General features: G+C 42.3%; 1 protein-coding gene across 1 annotated transcript in view; it reads left to right on the plus strand.

Moving 5' to 3' along the window:
* Positions 1–3,302: 3,302 nt before the first annotated feature.
* rasa1a (RAS p21 protein activator (GTPase activating protein) 1a) overlaps positions 3,303–17,618 on the plus strand; it is a 41,635-nt gene continuing 27,319 nt past the window's right edge. Inside the window, exons 1-2 of the mRNA XM_072665213.1 lie at positions 3,303–3,595; positions 3,698–4,445. Of these exons, the coding sequence (XP_072521314.1) occupies positions 3,940–4,445 (506 nt within the window). The 5' untranslated portion in view covers positions 3,303–3,595; positions 3,698–3,939. The remainder of the gene's footprint in view (positions 3,596–3,697; positions 4,446–17,618) is intronic.

Below are 17,618 nucleotides of genomic sequence, written 5' to 3' on the forward strand. Positions count from 1 at the left end.
TGTAGGGTGTTTTCAATAACACAATGTAAACCATCTAAGCACTCTCAAACAGACCTGCTTATGTAGTTTCACACATTACTGCATACTGTTATGTCCAAAAGGGGACAGAATGATGTTGTAGCAGGCGTAGCAGCCACCCTGAAGGCTGTCTCTTAATGCAAAATTCAGTCATCAAGATGGCTTGCAGTTTGGACAATGATAACAGGTGAGTATAAGCTCTGATTATTGCTGAGCTTTTTGGCTGCAGCCTCGCTTTAGCTCTCTCCCTCCTCCCCTTCCCTTCTGTTTGTTGGCCACATTGGTTGGCCATGTGTGCGGTGTGTGCGTGTGTGTCTGAGGGGGGCTGGGGAATCAGGAGGAGGTCACATCATGTCAGAGCCGAAGCCTGCCACAGCGCGGAAAGCGGGGGAGGCTGAGGAAGAGGAGGAAGTTGATGAAGACTGACAGCATATGTCAGCAGGCTCCACGTCAGGCCCTAGCTCCGCTGGCGTCTGCTTAAGAGACGTGAGAGAGAAGCATAAAAAGAGCAATCTGCAAAACGGTTAGGGGTGTTATGGGGCTGGAGGGGCATGATGGGAGATGAGCTGAGAGATTGCAGTAAGAGACAGTGATAATGATGAAAGTGAAAGGAACACATGTTACATGCACTAGGAATAGGCCGCAAGCAAGAGAAGCAAAGGAGCTACAACTCAACATATACATAGTATATTAGGCTGAAGCCACTGCCTGTTAGCTTTTATGAGGTGTGTGTTTTGAGTCTGTGGGTTTTCTTATAGTTTAAGGAAACATCAAAATTATTTTGTTGTGTATCCAGTATATCGCTGCTGTTGCACTTTTATCTCCATTTTTGCTGTTATTCACTTTCTGAGATAATGAGAATTCATGACTGTCTGGTTGCAATAGGGGCTCCACAGTGCATGTGTGATGCAAATTCACCACCAACCCCTGGAAATGCACTCTCACGCCCCTGTTGTTTGGGTAGCTACAGTGTTTACCTTAGATTGGAGCACCCCTAAAACGAAGATTTCAGAATTAAAAGCTGTTATATAACAACTCTGCAGCATTTGACTCTGGCAGTCATTCTGTACTTCTGTAATTTCATGGACCAATAGAAATTACATTGACTTTCATTGAAATTTAAGAACTATTTTCTCCTGTAGTTGCCATTTTGGAGATTTTTGCTTGACAGTGACGATGATCTGATGATACAGATTCAGCGAAAAAAGAAAAAAAAAGAAATGTCATTGCATTAAAATAATCTGCATATGTTCTCCCATTCACATTACAGGTATAAAGAGTGTTTCAGCCTGGACTGCTGTTTGAATGAGGCACAAAATACAAATAAAAAAAAGAGATCATTTACATACTTTAGTCTTAAAGGCACAGTATCAGTTTTTGTAAGTGATTATGTAAAAAAATCTAAAATATAAGTAAATAAAATGTAATATTGGGGAATTCCACAAACTATTTACAGATTAAATAGATGTAGATGGATGGCCATTCCCACAGACTGGGGGAAAAATATTAATAATGATGATGATGCACCTCTCACAGAGTCATTATCCATAAACAGACTCTTACAGATGTGTGTTTGGTATATTTGTACATGTAATGAGAAGCAGAGATGCTGCCAGTATAATTCTGACTATCCAAATCAATTAATTCTATATGGCTCAGATAACATTGATGTAGGTTTGGCTCAGGAATTCTACTGACAAAATCACATTTGGAGATGGCAGAGTGCTTAGTTAAACTACTAACTGTACATATGGGAAATGCCACTGAGCGGAAGCAGATGTTTGGACTGGAGACAGGAGTGGCAATGAACGCAGATGCATCCACAGCCCTCCTGGTTCCCATGGCTACATCAGATTTACGTCCAATTTCCAGCAACAACCTCAGCAACCTCAGTCTCTCTCTTAAACAAAGCAAACAGCAACAAGGTTTTAAAATAAAGCTGCATCTGCACGCATGCCTGGCCACTGTAAATCTATCATCTGTATGCTTTTAATAGCTGTTTATTTTTACCTACATAACTCATTATAACCCTCGTTATAAGTAAGAATTTGAATTTAATCGTAGCATAATTCTTTTTTTTTTTCAAGTGTTTGGTGTATTTTAATAGGCAACAACACTCCTTCCCCATGGTAGACTAGGGCCAGCCTGGATTTCCCAGCCAGGCAAGCATACCACACTACACCTATAAGGAGACCTCAGGCAAGACTCCAAGCGCTACATTCACCTTGTTCCGGGTAACAGCGTCAGACAAATGCCATAAATGTAAATGTAGCAATGCATGTCAAATAGATCTGAGACAGGGTTGTGGGTTCGATACCTGGGCTCGGCAAGCTGCCACTGTTGGGCCCTTGAGCAAAGCCCTTCACCCTCTCTGCTCTCTGGGCGCCCCAGCAATGGCTGTCCATCGCTCCGGTTTGCTCAAGATTGGCTAAATTCAATCTGTGTCCAACACTAATGGTGAATATGCTTGTTATATATTGCTGCTTAATGAGGAGCCTTGTAGCTCTAGTGCAAGGGCTATATTTGTAGTGAAGCATTTCTGAGAAGGCCCACATTGCTAGTGTCTAGTGGAATTTTATAGTGACAAAATGCACTTCAGTAGGATATGTAAATATGATTTGCTGATGAATTTGTGTAATATTGACTCTCAATGTCTCTAGATTTGACCAAAAGTTAAAATAGAAGGCCTGCATAGTCAATATAATGCTTGCGACCTCTAGGGTCTGGTCGATATGCTAGTTGGTGAGCTTTGGGTTAAAATGCAAACCACATGCACTGAACTAAAATATTTTCTAAAAATCTAAACTAAACATTTCTTTGACTGAATATTGCACACCTTTCTTAAAGATGCTTTAATTTTATATTCAAAACAACATGCAGATAGGTTTGCCAGATATGCACTTGGATGAGTAAAGCCTCATTTAGAAGGCTGTGATTTTCCGAGAGCAACAGATCTCATCGAGTTTATGATCAGTTTAACGAACCGACTCCTACGAACGGTGCAGTTCAACGAATCGAGCCACTCACACAACACAGGCAAGCAAAATTGTGTGCGTTGGCATGGGCACTTCTCTTAACATGGCAAGGGAGTTACGGGTGTATGTAGTCGGACTGATAAAAAAAAAAAGTAGATTATGAACTGGCGCAAATATTGCCTAGACACTGAAAGAAAAAGCTCGGTTCTGTCTAGTGAGTCGGTTCGGCAGATTGATTGAGAAGAACGATTCTTTGGTGAAGCCGTGAACTGCTCGGCGCTCTGTTAGCTGGGTCTGGGGGGGAAAGGAGTGGGACTGGGAGCAGCTGTGGCAAAATGTCCAAGTAATCTCGAAAGAAAAGCCAACTTACGCAGGAGGAAAACAGTGCAGTCCGTTTCTCGGAGTGGAAATGAGAAAAGAGACGAGTGTGGGGCACTAGGACGTAAGTGTGGACTGGTTGAGAAGGCGGATTGGGGTGTTTTTTCAGGACTTATTGGAAAGAAAATAACAGCCATATAAAAAACAGAAGACTGGCTCGGACCGACAATAAAAGCGCACATTCCCGTCAAGTGGACCGCCAACACCTACTGGAAGGCAAAAAGGTTAGTTGGTCTTATTATTATCACGTTGTGGTGCTTCGTTCTTCATAATTTGGGGCCAGATTTCTCATTTTTCTCTCTCTTTTCTCTAAACGTGAAACTCAGGAAACAATGAAGACATAACTCATCGAGTGCCCGTCAGCTAGCCTGGCTAGCATCGTGTGTGCTGCGGGACTAGCCGGAGCTAGCTAACGTACAGCTAGCCTGAGAGCTAGCCGAGCTGAGTTTCCCCTCAGGAAAGTTTTTCCGCGTTTCCACACACTTGGGGAAAGGTCCGAGGAGGTCCGAGGAGCTTGGGGTTACAGACAAAGCCCCCCCCCCCCCGTCCTCCTCTACCCCTGCTTTTCATGGCCGCGGAGGTCAGGAACGAAGACCGGGCCACCGTATCGCCAGGGACCGGGGTTACGGACGACAGCAGAGGGCCTGACTCGACCGAATTTTCCTTTTACCCCAAAACCAGCCGGGTGCGGGTGAGCGACTTTCGCCAGCAGCCCTCCCGCACGTCCCCGGACGGCCTCTCCGACGTGATGATCTACCCAGTGGCCGGAGAAGAGCTGTCGGCCGCGGGGAGTGGCGGCCAGCCCGCGGCTCATGGATCAGGGAGCTCAGGGACTGCTGGAGGAGGCGGAGGAGGCGGTTGCTATTCCCCTACCTTGGAGGGACCAGATAGCCGGATGTCGCCCACTTCGGCCGGCTCGGACGGGCCTTCTGTATTCCCTCCGCTGCCCCCACCGCCACCCCCACCTCCTGGCTACGGGGCACACGGCAGCGTGGACGAAAGTGACCAGCAGGATGGACCAGAATACGAGGAAGAGGAGGCTGTTTTCTCCCTGTCTGCGCCACCCACTAACCAGTAAGGACGGGTCTTTTAGGTGCCCTTAAATCTACCACTCAGGCTTGACATGTCTGCCTTCGGGAACAGCTTCCCAAAGTCATGGAAGAGCCAGATCAGACCATGCAGGTGTGCATGCTTTAGGTTAATACATGGAAGGTAAAGGTAAAGGTGCACGTATTTGTCACTGTACACTGGACAGCGAAATGTGTCCTCCGCATTTAACCCATCTGGTAGTGAACACACACTCACACACACACACACATGTGTTAGGGGCAGTGAGTACACACACACACCCAGAGCGGTGGGCAGCCAACTGCAGCGCCCGGGGAGCAGAGAGGGTAAAGGGCCTTGCTCAAGGGCCCAACAGTGGCAGCTTGCCGAGCCCGGGAATCGAACCCACAACCCTGTTATCAATATCCCGGCGCTCTAACCGCCGAGCCACCACTGCCCCTTGGTGTAACCCTTGGCTCACAGCTTGTGCCTTAAAAAACAAAACAAAACCAAAAGCCACTTTTTAACCGTGTGGTTTGACATGAATTCAGTTACCAATATCTCAAAAATCCCCTGCCATTAATATCAAAGCGGAGCTCCTTTCAGTCTCACTAAATCACCCAAGTCCGAAGTTTGCATAATTCAGAATGGTTGTGGTTTCAAGGGAAGGTATAGCCTCTGCACTTTTCCGTGTTGACTGTATGTTCATGACTTGGCCCAAACACAACACCTCATAACATTTTCTGACTGATGTGAGCAAGAGATGATGGCATTTCTTAGTGAAAAGTAACCGTTTGTTCCTTCGCCATCATTGGGTCGGTTTCCTAGACAGGGAGCAGGCCTGCACTCTTAGAAATAAAGAGAAGATGCCAGAGAAGATGGTGCACCAGCCTCCGTCCAGAGCCGTTTGCAGATTAATAAGTTTGTAGTTAATCTAGTGGAGTCTACGACTAGAGAAATCCACCTGCTCTGTGTTTGCATATGTAAACCTGTGCAATTTCAGGAATTAATAACTAGACCTACACAACTGACTAACGGTTAGCTAGCTGCAGCTGTGACAGAAGCTCATGCTCTTTGTTTTTGTGGAAAAAGAACAGCAGTCAGAGCCGTCATGTGTTCCTCAGTTCCTGGCGGCCTGGGCGTCTTTGGTAACCTGCCTTATGCAGATATTATGATGTGGTAATGTGTGGCAGAGGCTTCACTTAACACTGCAGAGCCATGTTTCCAAATGACGTCATGAGGTTGAGGTTTTATCAGCACACCAAAGTAGTACTGAAATGAGTAATCATGTCAGAAATGCTGATCGCCGAGCAAGGAAGTTTTAGGCTGCGCAAAAACACAGTGCTATTTTATTATTTTGATAAATCATCGCTAACCAGTAATGTGGAAATGGGCTTATGTCTGACTTGATGCTTTAATACTCACCGTTGAACAGTAATAATATTACAACGTGGGCGTTTTTGGTAGCAGAAGTGTGGAAATGGAGAAATGGCTCTCAGTAGGGGTGGATTGTCCTCGTTCTAACAGGGACTGACTGTCCTGCACGTAGGTTCCTCAAGGAAATTCTGCTGCAGTAGCTTTTATTGCCATGTAGACTTGCATTACAGTACAATAAAATTCTTTTCTCTGCATGTCCCAGCTTGAAAAGCCAGGGTGAGAGTGTCCCTGGAGCAGAGAGAGGTTAAGGGCCTTGCACAAGGGCCCAACCGTGGCAGTGTCATGGCATCAAACCCACAGCCCTGTATTTAATAACCCAGTGCCGTAACCACTGAGCCAAAACCACTGTCATCACTACTTGAGCCATCAGCAGACAGCCAGCCTTTTAATACAACAAATGCAGGCAATAAATACTGCCAAACACTGTACAATAGACAGTACAGCCATTAGGCCCAAGACAGAGGAGATGAGGCAGTGTACAGTGGATGATGGGTTGGGAATGGGGAAACTGTTGTACTGTAAGGACAGTAGCAGTGAGAAATTATTATTATTATTATTATTATTATTATTATTTAAATGTACACCGTTGGGTCAAAGAGCCGTTGTTGCTTTTTGCTGGAAGTGTCCCTTTACTTATTCAGACTAAGCTAAGGTCATGTGCTTGTGATGGCTACCTCTTTTAATGGATTCTGATCACCTAGTAAGGTATGCTGTTACCTTACTTGGTATACCGATTGACATGGTGTATGTCACATACGTAGAGACTGTTCATTTCCAGGTTTTTGACATGAACTCTAAGCTCTGAGATCTTTCAGGTATCCACCTCTTCACTAAATGAAGAGCCCGAATGTGTTGTGCTTTATGACTCAAAGTAAGCACGTTGCACTTCCTAGAAATGAACCGTATTCCCAAACCAAATGGCGCCGATTTGACTTCAGCTGATTGCCGGTACTTCAAATGACGTTCGATTATATGAGTTCTGCATGTGACGTGCATGAGCATTATTTTATATATTATTTTAGTGGTGGTTTCTGCTGGTGTTATCCGAAGAAAGCCCAATAAACAGTGAGTAAATTTCTGTTCCGACTGCGTGACGGATTTTCTGTATGGGTAATAGATGAGGAAGGTTTGTGTCAGCCTGTAGAGATACAGGATGTGGAGGTGGGACCTGATTCTCAGTGCCTCACAACATGTCGTGAGCTCGTTTCATGCCTGTAGAATCATTTTTGTTGTTTTTATAAACAATGTTCAGTAAAACATTAAACCTAAAATGAACATTTCATGCAAAAATCTTGTATCTTAAATGTTGCTAGATTGAACTTTTTGACATGATTCAATTTTGCAGTTGTTCTTTGCAGTGTGGTAAAAGTTGAGGTTGACTGCACCAATGGAAATGCTCCAGAATGACCTGGAATGAAGTCTTTTTACATTGGCTTCCATTAAAAATAAGTTTTATTCCCTTCATTCCCTTCCCACATATTGGAGTGTGTTGCTTTACTGCGACAGTGCTCTTATGTCCTGTATATTGAAGGTCCTTGAGACTCTCTTGAATCTCTAGAATTACTAGAAAACAGTTGCTAAAACTCAATAGGCTGTGATTTTCCCATGATTGTTTGGGGAGGAAAAAAGCAATGCAGACCCATACAAACATTTCTGAAGCAACAGTAGAGACAGCTAGTAGTTTATAGGCTATTAAAGACAAGATCCATTAACTATGACAAGCTCTTTGCTTGCCAGACTAAGAAAAGGTGTTGTGCCCATTAAAAATAAGCTGTGCTTATCACTGCCTTGTAAGGACTGGATGTGATGGGCTGTATTGAACCATCTCAATTAAAAGCCTTTCTGATTCAAGGCAAATATAGGCATAGCCTCCTCTTATAAATAGATTGTGGTTCTAAAATCTGATTGGCTGAGCTGCGAGTTTTTAAACTCATTGTGAAATACTTGATACACGCAGACCTATGGCTTCTTCACAACAGCTGGTTATATAATAATGTGCCGAATCGTGTGCTTTTGGGCTAATGGGCTGTTATGCTGCTTGCATGGATTGAGAGATTGAGTGTGCTGACAGAGGAAGTCTTAACTAGAGCTAGCTTTGATGAAAGATACCGAGAGTGTGTTTATACTTGTAGTTCGATGGATTTTTGATAACGTACACGTCCTAATTTGTTCACGCCGCACGTTAAAGCTGTACAATTGTAACCTTACTGTGGCTGCGTCCCAACTGTCACGCATCTTTACTGAGGCAACTACACTAAGGAATGCTGTTCTAATGGTGGCTAGTTGCGAAACACTGTGTAGTCCTGTGGTGGTGTGTGGTTCGGGGCACTATAATATAGGCTCACATGTGATGAAGCAGGCAGATGTGGATGTTGGCATGACTTTGGTGGAGCGAGCAAGGGCTGATATTAGAAATGGCAGGAATTAGTTCACACGTGCCCGTGTACTACTCCTGTGTTTGGTTTATTTAGATGCCTTTGGTATGATTTCTGTTCATACTTCACATGAACCACTCCAAAGTTCATTTGGAAATGGGCTGAGACCCACCTGCTCAGGTCTCGGTCTGCTTGTTTTGTACCGGAGTTCGAAAGGCAACTCAAGCGAACTGCACTAACTGAGGAATCGCACTAGGCTGACACACCCTTAATCAAAGGGGCCAAACCTCTCATTTCAGAAATGTTAGGTCTAAAAGAATTAAACCCAGGTTACACATCAATGTGACCCTGCGCCCCCTATATATTGCATTGCTTAAGTGTTGAAATTGGCTTCAACACCTCAAATACTGCAATCTATATGTTCAGCAGGGAACTCTGAACACATTCTTGAGTCTCAGATTATTTTTTGTTTGTTAGACATGCATGCTGTTTGGGTGCCGGGCCAGTTATTTTAAGAACTACACAGTGCACTACATGGGGATTAGGGAGCCAGTAGTGTAATTCTCACCGCTTATGGTCTGCTTTTCCCTGTTGAAAACGGGAACGGAATTTCAGATACTTCATTTCCATGTTAGTGGCCCATTGTCTGGGTTAACTGCGAGCTGATGAAATCGTCCCTAGTTGGCCAGATTCCTTGTATAAAAGTTTAAGCGCTCTTGGTTATGGTCTATGGTCTCCTGAACGTCTCCTGTACACCCAGGAGCGTCCATTTAGTCACTGTTGTGGTATGTATGTATGCTTGCTCAGTAGACTGGTGACCCAAATAAGGCCGAGGTTGTACTAAGAACGTGTGGTTGATGGACCTTGACAGACATGGTTGGCAAGTTCGGGAAAGGCCTGGCTGCATTCTGATACTCGAGACCAAGAGGTGTGCCATAATCTTATACTTCAGCAGTCATGGGAGCCCAGCTCTAAATCGGAAAAAAGCTATCACTAAATAGCTATTCCATATCTAGGGCTATTATCTGTGTGGTGGGATGTTGCTCTTGGTTGAGGGATGAGCCGATTCACTGTTTTGGTCGTCAGGTCTCAACAGCTACTATGCTACTTTTTTAATTTATTTATTTTTAATTTTTAAATTATTTTTTTGAAAGGCTGAAAATATCTGACCTAAAATTTCTCATTGTGAGGTGAGGGTGAAAAAAGCCCCCCCTAGTCATAGCAGTACTCGTAAATCTACAACTGTTTACCCACAATACTTTGCAAGTCCAAACTGTACTTGCTAACGGCTTATAGCTTGAGGTTTTCCGGGTGGAACTCACGCTTGTGAAATTTGGCTCTGTACTATGTTCATCAGTCTTTTTCCACGGCTTATTGCGCACTGTGTATTCTCGGAATGACTGTATGTACCGTGGCGGCCATAGTAGATGTGGTACGTTGCTGCTTGCCTTTCCAATACCGACATTGAGGCTGAAGCTGAGGCTGGTCCAACCACTATTGGCCTTAAATGAGCTATTTTAAAAGTGCTTCACCTAAGATCTATGATAACATCTAAAAGTGGCCTATCATGCTCACACTACGCCCACACTACAAGCACTCTACTACCCCACAGAAAGAAACGTACTGCCAATGTTGCGACAGCACACCATGTATGTTAGTGTGTGTGTGTGTGCTAGTTAAGGCTAGAGTTTCTCCTTTTATCAGCCCAACAGGCATGCCTACAGATGATATTCCATTTTTACTTTTGAGTCACATTTATTTAAAAAAAAAACTTTTTCAATGTTGTGGTAATTAAAAATAGGGGTTTGGTACATATCATGGTATATTTACACTGAATTTAGTTAACTAAACGTATCTTTGTAGGTTACAGTGGATTGTTGTCCTACAGATAAACATATTTAACAAAAAGTGTATATATAAAACATTTACACCAATCAGCCCTAACACCACCACCTTGTTTCCACACTCATTGTCCATTTTATCAGTTCAACTTATAGGAGCCTGTATGGTAACCTTTTCTGTTCAACGGTCAGCACTCCACAGGACCACCACAGAACAGGTATTATTTGGGTGCAGTGACGCTGACATGGTGGTGGTATGTCAGTAGTGTGTGTTGCGCTGGTACAAGCGGATCAGGCACAGCAGTGCTGCTGGAGTTCTTAAACAGCCTAGCGTTACTGCTGGACTTGGAATAGTCAAAACCACAAAAATCCCGCCAACAGATTAAGCACTGATGGAGGACTAGATGGGGATGACCAACACAAACTGTGCAGCAACAGATGAGCTTCTGACTGTCCTCTACATGGTGGATGAGCTAGCTAGGAGTTCATAATTCAAGGATTCAAGGAGACTTTGTCATTCGCATCACATGTGGTACATGGGGTGGAACGAAATTGTGGTACCCAAGGACCCAGTTTTACCCAGACAGCAGTACTTAAATAAATAAAATATACATAAATATATAAAAATATATGTAAAAATGAAAATAAAATACAGAGAGAAGAGCATCAGTAAATGGAGAAGGTAGCAGCAGAGTGTATTTAAAGTGACTAGTGTCGTCAATAATAGAGTAGACTCTGTGTTTAAACGCTGTTCAAACACTGTCTGGTCCACTCGTACCATCACTTCAGTGTCACTGCAGTACTGAGAATGACCTGCCACCCAAATACTACCTGCGCTGTGGTGGTCCTGTGGTATTGTGACCGTTGAAGAACAGGGTGAAATGAGGCTAACAAAGTATGCCGGGAAACAGATGGGTTACAGTTATGCAGTCTCTGTAAAACAGATCTTTTTAAAAAGTTTACCACTGAACTTTAAATAGTTCACTTAGGCTTTAAGTATCTAAAATGCAGCTTAACCCCAGGGAGCCTTTAGTTTTTAAACTTTAGCAGAAACAGAAACCTCAACAAGGTGAATAACTTCTCAAACCACTTAGTTATTGACCGGCTAATAACGGTGCTTTTTGTCTTCTGAATTAAATGATTAATCAATAATAATCAAATCAATTATGGAAGTAGCCATTTGTTGCAACCCTACACTGGATACACAAACATGACTGTAGGGAAATGTGCCAAACCACATCACATGCCTTTTTTTTTTTTTCCCAAAAAGAGAGAATTGTCTAAAAATATAGTTTATTGCCCATTAAAATGAACCTTGACCACTGTGTGCAGTTGAATCACCAGTGTCCGATGTGTTTTACCCCGACTCACTTAAGACAAAACATCAATAGCTAAGATAAGCATTAAAGCAGGGGTTCCATTTTTTACACAGAATATTAACAGTGACACCGGCGCTCTTTCACTCCGTTGAATGCATTACTGTCTTGTTCTATGTAATAAATGACCAGAATGGTTCTCTTCCAGAGCGCGGCGTTCACCTCAATCCTATAAATGAAGCTTGACCATCTATCTGCAGGGCCATTTCCTTAATTTGATGACCGCGCTCGAAGTCATCATATTACGGGATTGTCTTGAATTTGTGCCGCAACACGGGGAGCGCAGTAGAATAAAGAGCTTACGCCCCGGGACGCGCGGCCTTGTCTCCTCGGCGCGCCGTAAGCAGGCACCGACGTGTAGCACAGTGTGGAAAACATTGACGAGGTTGGACAGGGTCCCGTGTTCGCAGCATGCGTGACTAAACTTAGTGCTTTGTAGAGCACCAGAGACAGCCACAATCATTCATGCCGCCGAGCAGCACGCGCTTCATTCATAAACAAAAGTGCCAGCAGTGAGATAAATATTGCACAGATGCTAACTAGCCTGCTGCTTAATGAAAGTGAAATGGAAAGCTCCCAGCGAGGCCGCAGTCTTCTGAAGGAGCTAAAACAAATGCTGCTCTTGAAAACGAGTCGTTGATTTTGAGTTGAGTTTCCACGAAGATTAGTGAGGATTTGGAGTCCTGAACAGGTTCTCTTGGGATCAGGAGGTGGGGGTGAAGGGGTGTTGGGAGAGAGTAGGTTGGGATTTCGAGAGCCGTGCCACTGCTAATGTCTTTGGCTGATATATACAGTAGCTCGTGAAGATTTCTTTCTAACCATGCTGCTTAATTATCTCTGTAGAAACACTGGTTTAGTAGACAGGGCAAATTTGGGCTACTTAAGCAACAAAGAGACTTGCCTTTGGATTGACTTCGCACTACTGTTGTTTAGTGCAACTTATTACTGGATAGTATATTGTCTAGATCAGTATGACCAGTATGTGTCATATATCTATATAATATATATTATATATATAATATTTTTTTGTTAAGCTGTGGAAAGTAAGAAAGTATTTTAATGAGCACAATGCAAGGTATTACTTGGAGTTTTACTGCGATTGTAAACAACAGATGTAATCTTTCTCTAAAGCGCTAGCCAATGACGACACTTAAATCGGGACTATGTTTAGCATAACATTTAATGAAGCATATGAACATTTAACTTGATGGGGAGGCTCACATCAAGGGTCATATTTGGGTTAAAATCTAAAAATCTAAAAAATAGCACCTTGATGATGTGAAATCAAGGACAATGTTTGATACTGAATTTCATCAGCACCCAATATGGCTGATAAATATTTGAGGTAGCAGATATTCTTTGTCTCGTTTTCCCAGTCTGAATGTCTTTTTGCCTTTCTGTTAAGGCCGCTAGTGTACTCTGTTGTACTTGTCAAAGATATTGATATTCACAGTAGTGTCACATTTAAGGATAAATCACCATCTCTGATGAAACGTGACCCTTTTCCAGTGGTGTCAGTAAGACTTGTCAGTGTATCCCTGATAAGGAGTCTTTTCTACATGTGTGTCGTAGCTTGGACATCTCTGGTGATGCATAGCGGCATTTGCATTCTTTTAAAATCCGTCTGACTTAAGTGTTTGTTAGACTTCGTGGTAAGAGCGGGCTTTCTTGAAGACCTCTGCATTGCAGACTGTCTTACACAATCAAATTGAACTAGAACAGGACATGTTTTTGGAAGTCATTTGTTTTAAATATTACATTTTGGGTGGAAGACTCACATTTTCTAAAAATACACCTTTTGTAGGTGTATTCTCTACAAGTGGACAAAAGTGCAGATTTATCTAATGCATGCTAACTCGAGTGTACAGCTTGGGGTTTTCAAGGTTCCTGCCTCTGCTCCGTAGCCACTGTTCACTAAAGATGGTCTTTAAGCCCTCCATCTGTATAGCGGCGGACAGTACCCATGTGCTACCGCTCTCGCTGTTGCTGAGTCTAACAAGCTGTGACACTCTGTCATGTGTGAAGAACAACAAAGCTGTTTCGCAGCTGTTCCTGGACCCCTTCTCTGCTTTACCTATTTTTTTCCCCCCAGTATGGAAACTTTAGGGAACAAATGTCCCAGTTAGCCCTGTAAATTTGCATAGTGGGTTGAATTTTAAGCCACTTGGAAGGTGCTCAAATTCCAACTTATGATTGTCCCAAGAGTGTGAAGAAATACTAAGAGGGATTCACAATATATATTGTTAGATTTATTTTTTTCCAATGATTTTTCATGTATTGCAATTGCTGTAATAACCATATACAACAGTACTAGACTGCTTTGAAAGACGAAAATGTAGCTTTTGTCTGGCTGCGATAAATGGGACACTCATCATAAGGCCAGATTCATTCATAAATGCAACAGAGAGAGTGAGGTTAGTGGATAACTGAAGTCTTTGGCCATCCACACTCAACCCCCACCACCTCCCACCCCCATTTTGCATCATAGTCTCTCTCCTCTCACTCTCTCTCTCACTCTCACTCTCTCTACTGTGGCTACTCTCCACCCCAGTCCTGCTTTTGCATTTTCTTGGCTGTATTAGGCTGTCTTCAGAGCAGGGACTTCAAGAAAGAGATAAAGACGAGGCGTCTAGCCGGAAGCCTATTAAGAAAAAAAGGGTCTGTCTCTCATGGGAACTCCTTCAGTCGCCATGAATGAATGAATGAATGAATGAACGAATGTGGATTCTGCTTTACATCTTTTGGATCCCGGAGTTGATGTAACTGCTGCCTTGGAGAATGGAATGATGAGTTGAGATCTGTAGCTGTTCGGCGGGATGATGGCGAAGACCATGTTGGAGTTGGATGAGTTATGTCTGGTAAGGCAGACGGCAGAGATTAAGCTGCGGAGTGGGCTTACCTTGTGAGTGGGAGAGAGCGGTACAGGCGAAGATGCAGCAGAGGATGAATTCAGCGTAAGTGGGGCACAAAGTTGCCTTCGCTGGCATTGCAGCTGTATTGTGAATTTGGCATGGAATTTGTACTTTTGAAGAGCAGTAGGTAAATTCATGGGCCATTTGGAACATTGTCGTTGAAAAAGCCCCCATACGTTATAAGCAGTGGTCAAATATTTGCTATTTTGGTGAATCATTGTACCAGTGGTATGTGTCAGAGGTGGGCGTTATGACTATTTTAGCCTATCTACGCACAGTATGCTTTTTCTGAGTAAGTCAGGGGTATTGTCAGTTCAGCGTGTTTCATTGCAGAGAGCATAATTATGCTGTTTAATTGGATAAATTGAATCAAATAAAAAAATAGTCATTGTACCTTGTATTTTAGAGTATTTGGATAGACATTTGTAAAATCTGCTTCTGCTGAAGCATTTAATGCCATGATAAATATAGTGTATAGTGAGAATATCTTTAAATATTTTGCTAGAACATTTTTAGAGTTTATAATAAAGAAATGTTGCTGTCAGTGTTGGGTGGTGATCATAATTTGAATGGAAGTCAATGTAAAATAAGAGTTGTTTTTAAGTAATTTTGCGCATTTCTATTGGTCTATTCATCCAGTACTATTGGCACAGTGTACAGAAAAGCTACATGGTTCAAATTAGGGCTGAGAGATATGGTAAAAATACTATATGATATTTAGAGACATTTTCATGATATACAATATTTCACAATACATGTAATCACTGATTCTTGAAAACTAAAAAAAAACAACTATTCAGATACTCTTCATACTGAATACACTGATCTTTATTTAACATCTGTGCTCCTAATTAAACCAGTTTAATTACACTGTTGGTAATTAAACTTGCAGCTGATGCATGTTTTTAGTACTTATATAATCCTGGATATGCTTAGAAAAGCATATTGTCTATCAGGATACTAAAATTGATAATGATACGATAAAATATTGCCATATTGCCCAGCCCTAGTTTCAATTATGGAGAAAACAAAAAACAGGCAAAAATGGACAGCAGGGATATATTGTGATATTAAAAAAATAAATAAATACAGAATTGTTTACTAGATTTCACCAGAAGTCAGCGATCCAACATGCCAGGATATTAATAATGCACTCCATGTCTCCACGATTGCCCTATGTTACTATTGCACCAAGCCCACATTGTTGTGACAATGCTTCATGATGTATTGGGCAGCCCTATTCTAAACAACCACGATTAGTCTCAGATTTCCCCAAACTAGCTCTGGGTTTAAAACCTCCTAGGATGAACAATATGACAATATTGGACATTTAAATGTTGATCACAATATGTACTTACAGTGCCAGATTTTATAAACTGCTGTCAGCATCTCTAAAAACGATCAATTTTGTTCCCAATTTGCCACGGTGTCTCTAATTAAACAGGGATACTTGTGCTCCGTCATACTTTAGCAAGCAGTTGGTCGATGATTGATTAGTTTTTAGAGGATATCTACAGTATGCTGCGAAAATTTAGTATTATAAAATATCTTAGCTAGAGAAACTTGTATATGTATCACTGTACTGCTTGGTGCTACAATCAGTGTACCATGGTATTATAGTAAAAGGTGACATTTAAGTTTTAAAATTTCATCTTCTGTTATATAGAAGTTTTAAGTGAGCAATAAACCAGATACTCCAAGCTAAAGTAAGTCTTACAAACCTAAAAAGTTGTGGTTCCGTTCTGCCCTGCTCCTCTTGGATTTGCACCAACAGGGCTGTTACTCAGTACTGTAAATGTTAATCAGACAGCAAAATAGATTTACAGGAAGGAAAAACTGCTGTTTATTTACTCATGTATTTCCAGGTGTTTTTAAACAAGCTGAATCGCCCAGCAAATTCCAGTACAACCCCCTCCCCCCCACCGTATGGCACCCAGCACTCGGCCAGCACTCTGAAACCCGTTGATGGACAGTTTTTGAGGTTTTTAGTCGAAGCTGAAAACCTTCACATCCTCACCCTGAATATGAGATAAGCTCAGATTCCCCAGTGAAGGCTGGCAGCACGGAAAGGGCACATTTCTAATGTAAAGTGGTTCAGTTTCATTACTTGTTGATGAGGATGAGCGGTGGCTGGACGTCTTTGGAGAGGCATTCCTTTTTTTCCACCCCTTTAAGGTGAGCAGGATCCTTTGGGGAAAGGGGAGATGACTTAAAAGTGCTTTGATGGAGGATGGAAAGGAATGAGCGGGAGGAAGAGTGCGAGAGCGACCCCTCAATCAAGTTTCAACAAGCCCAGGCTGCCCTTGCTTCCTCTGAGATGAAGCCTTGTAAATTGAGAGGTCTCCCCTCCTCTTTTTTTTTTTTTCTTTCTTTCCCAGGATGGCTGACATGGACTAACCGTAAAAAGGTCATGTCCTGTTTTCAATAAACCAAGCGAGAAAGAGAAAGAGGAAGATACTGTACTGATTTGCGGGTGTCTTGTCAGTACTGTTTCAAGGTCCAGTCTGGCACTCTAACTGAGAGAAGCTTTCTTGGTGAATAATTAAAGCGCTCATCCTCAAGGCTGTGTTGGTCTAAAAATGTCGCTATTTCTTACAAAGGATGAGCGCTACACTAAAGTCAGGATGCCCAAAGGGTTCTTTAGAGCGATGCTGTACTGCAGAACTATTCAGTGGCTGGTTCACTAAGGGAACTTGGACGTATGGACTGAGCTATGGCACATTTCACACAGGTTCTACTTTGGTGTCCATCTTTTATATTTGAGACTAAGTTCACTGGTATTGGCACTTTTATGACTTAAGGTCTATAGTGTTTCCTCATCTTACCATTTTTCAGGCCATGTAGTTTGAAAAAGGGAGATATACCTGGAGTAGATGAGTATAGCGTGAAGAAAAAAAAACATTAAAAAGTCTAAGAACGTTCACAGTGCTCAACATTTCACAGCATTTTGTTTTATTTTTAGTTTTGCTGATAAGCTGGAAAGGACGAAAAGGGGAAGTGGCAACACACAAAAAACATTTACAAGTACAATTTTGCACTGAATGATGTTCTCTTTGTAATGCAACATTCATTTGGTCAGGAACTGTGCTTGATGCCCTTCATGTAATTTATCAAAATAGCACAACATATGGTCACATTGCCTTTCTGGGTTAAAGAAAAAGGCCCAGAAACGGGACATTGCAAAATAAACCATTAAATTGTTATAAATATGTGAGCTGTAAAAATAATGATGCTACACATGATTCTACATCTAGTGCTG

This window comes from Salminus brasiliensis, chromosome 20 (genome assembly GCF_030463535.1).
Source record: "Salminus brasiliensis chromosome 20, fSalBra1.hap2, whole genome shotgun sequence".
Lineage (NCBI taxonomy): Eukaryota > Metazoa > Chordata > Actinopteri > Characiformes > Bryconidae > Salminus > Salminus brasiliensis.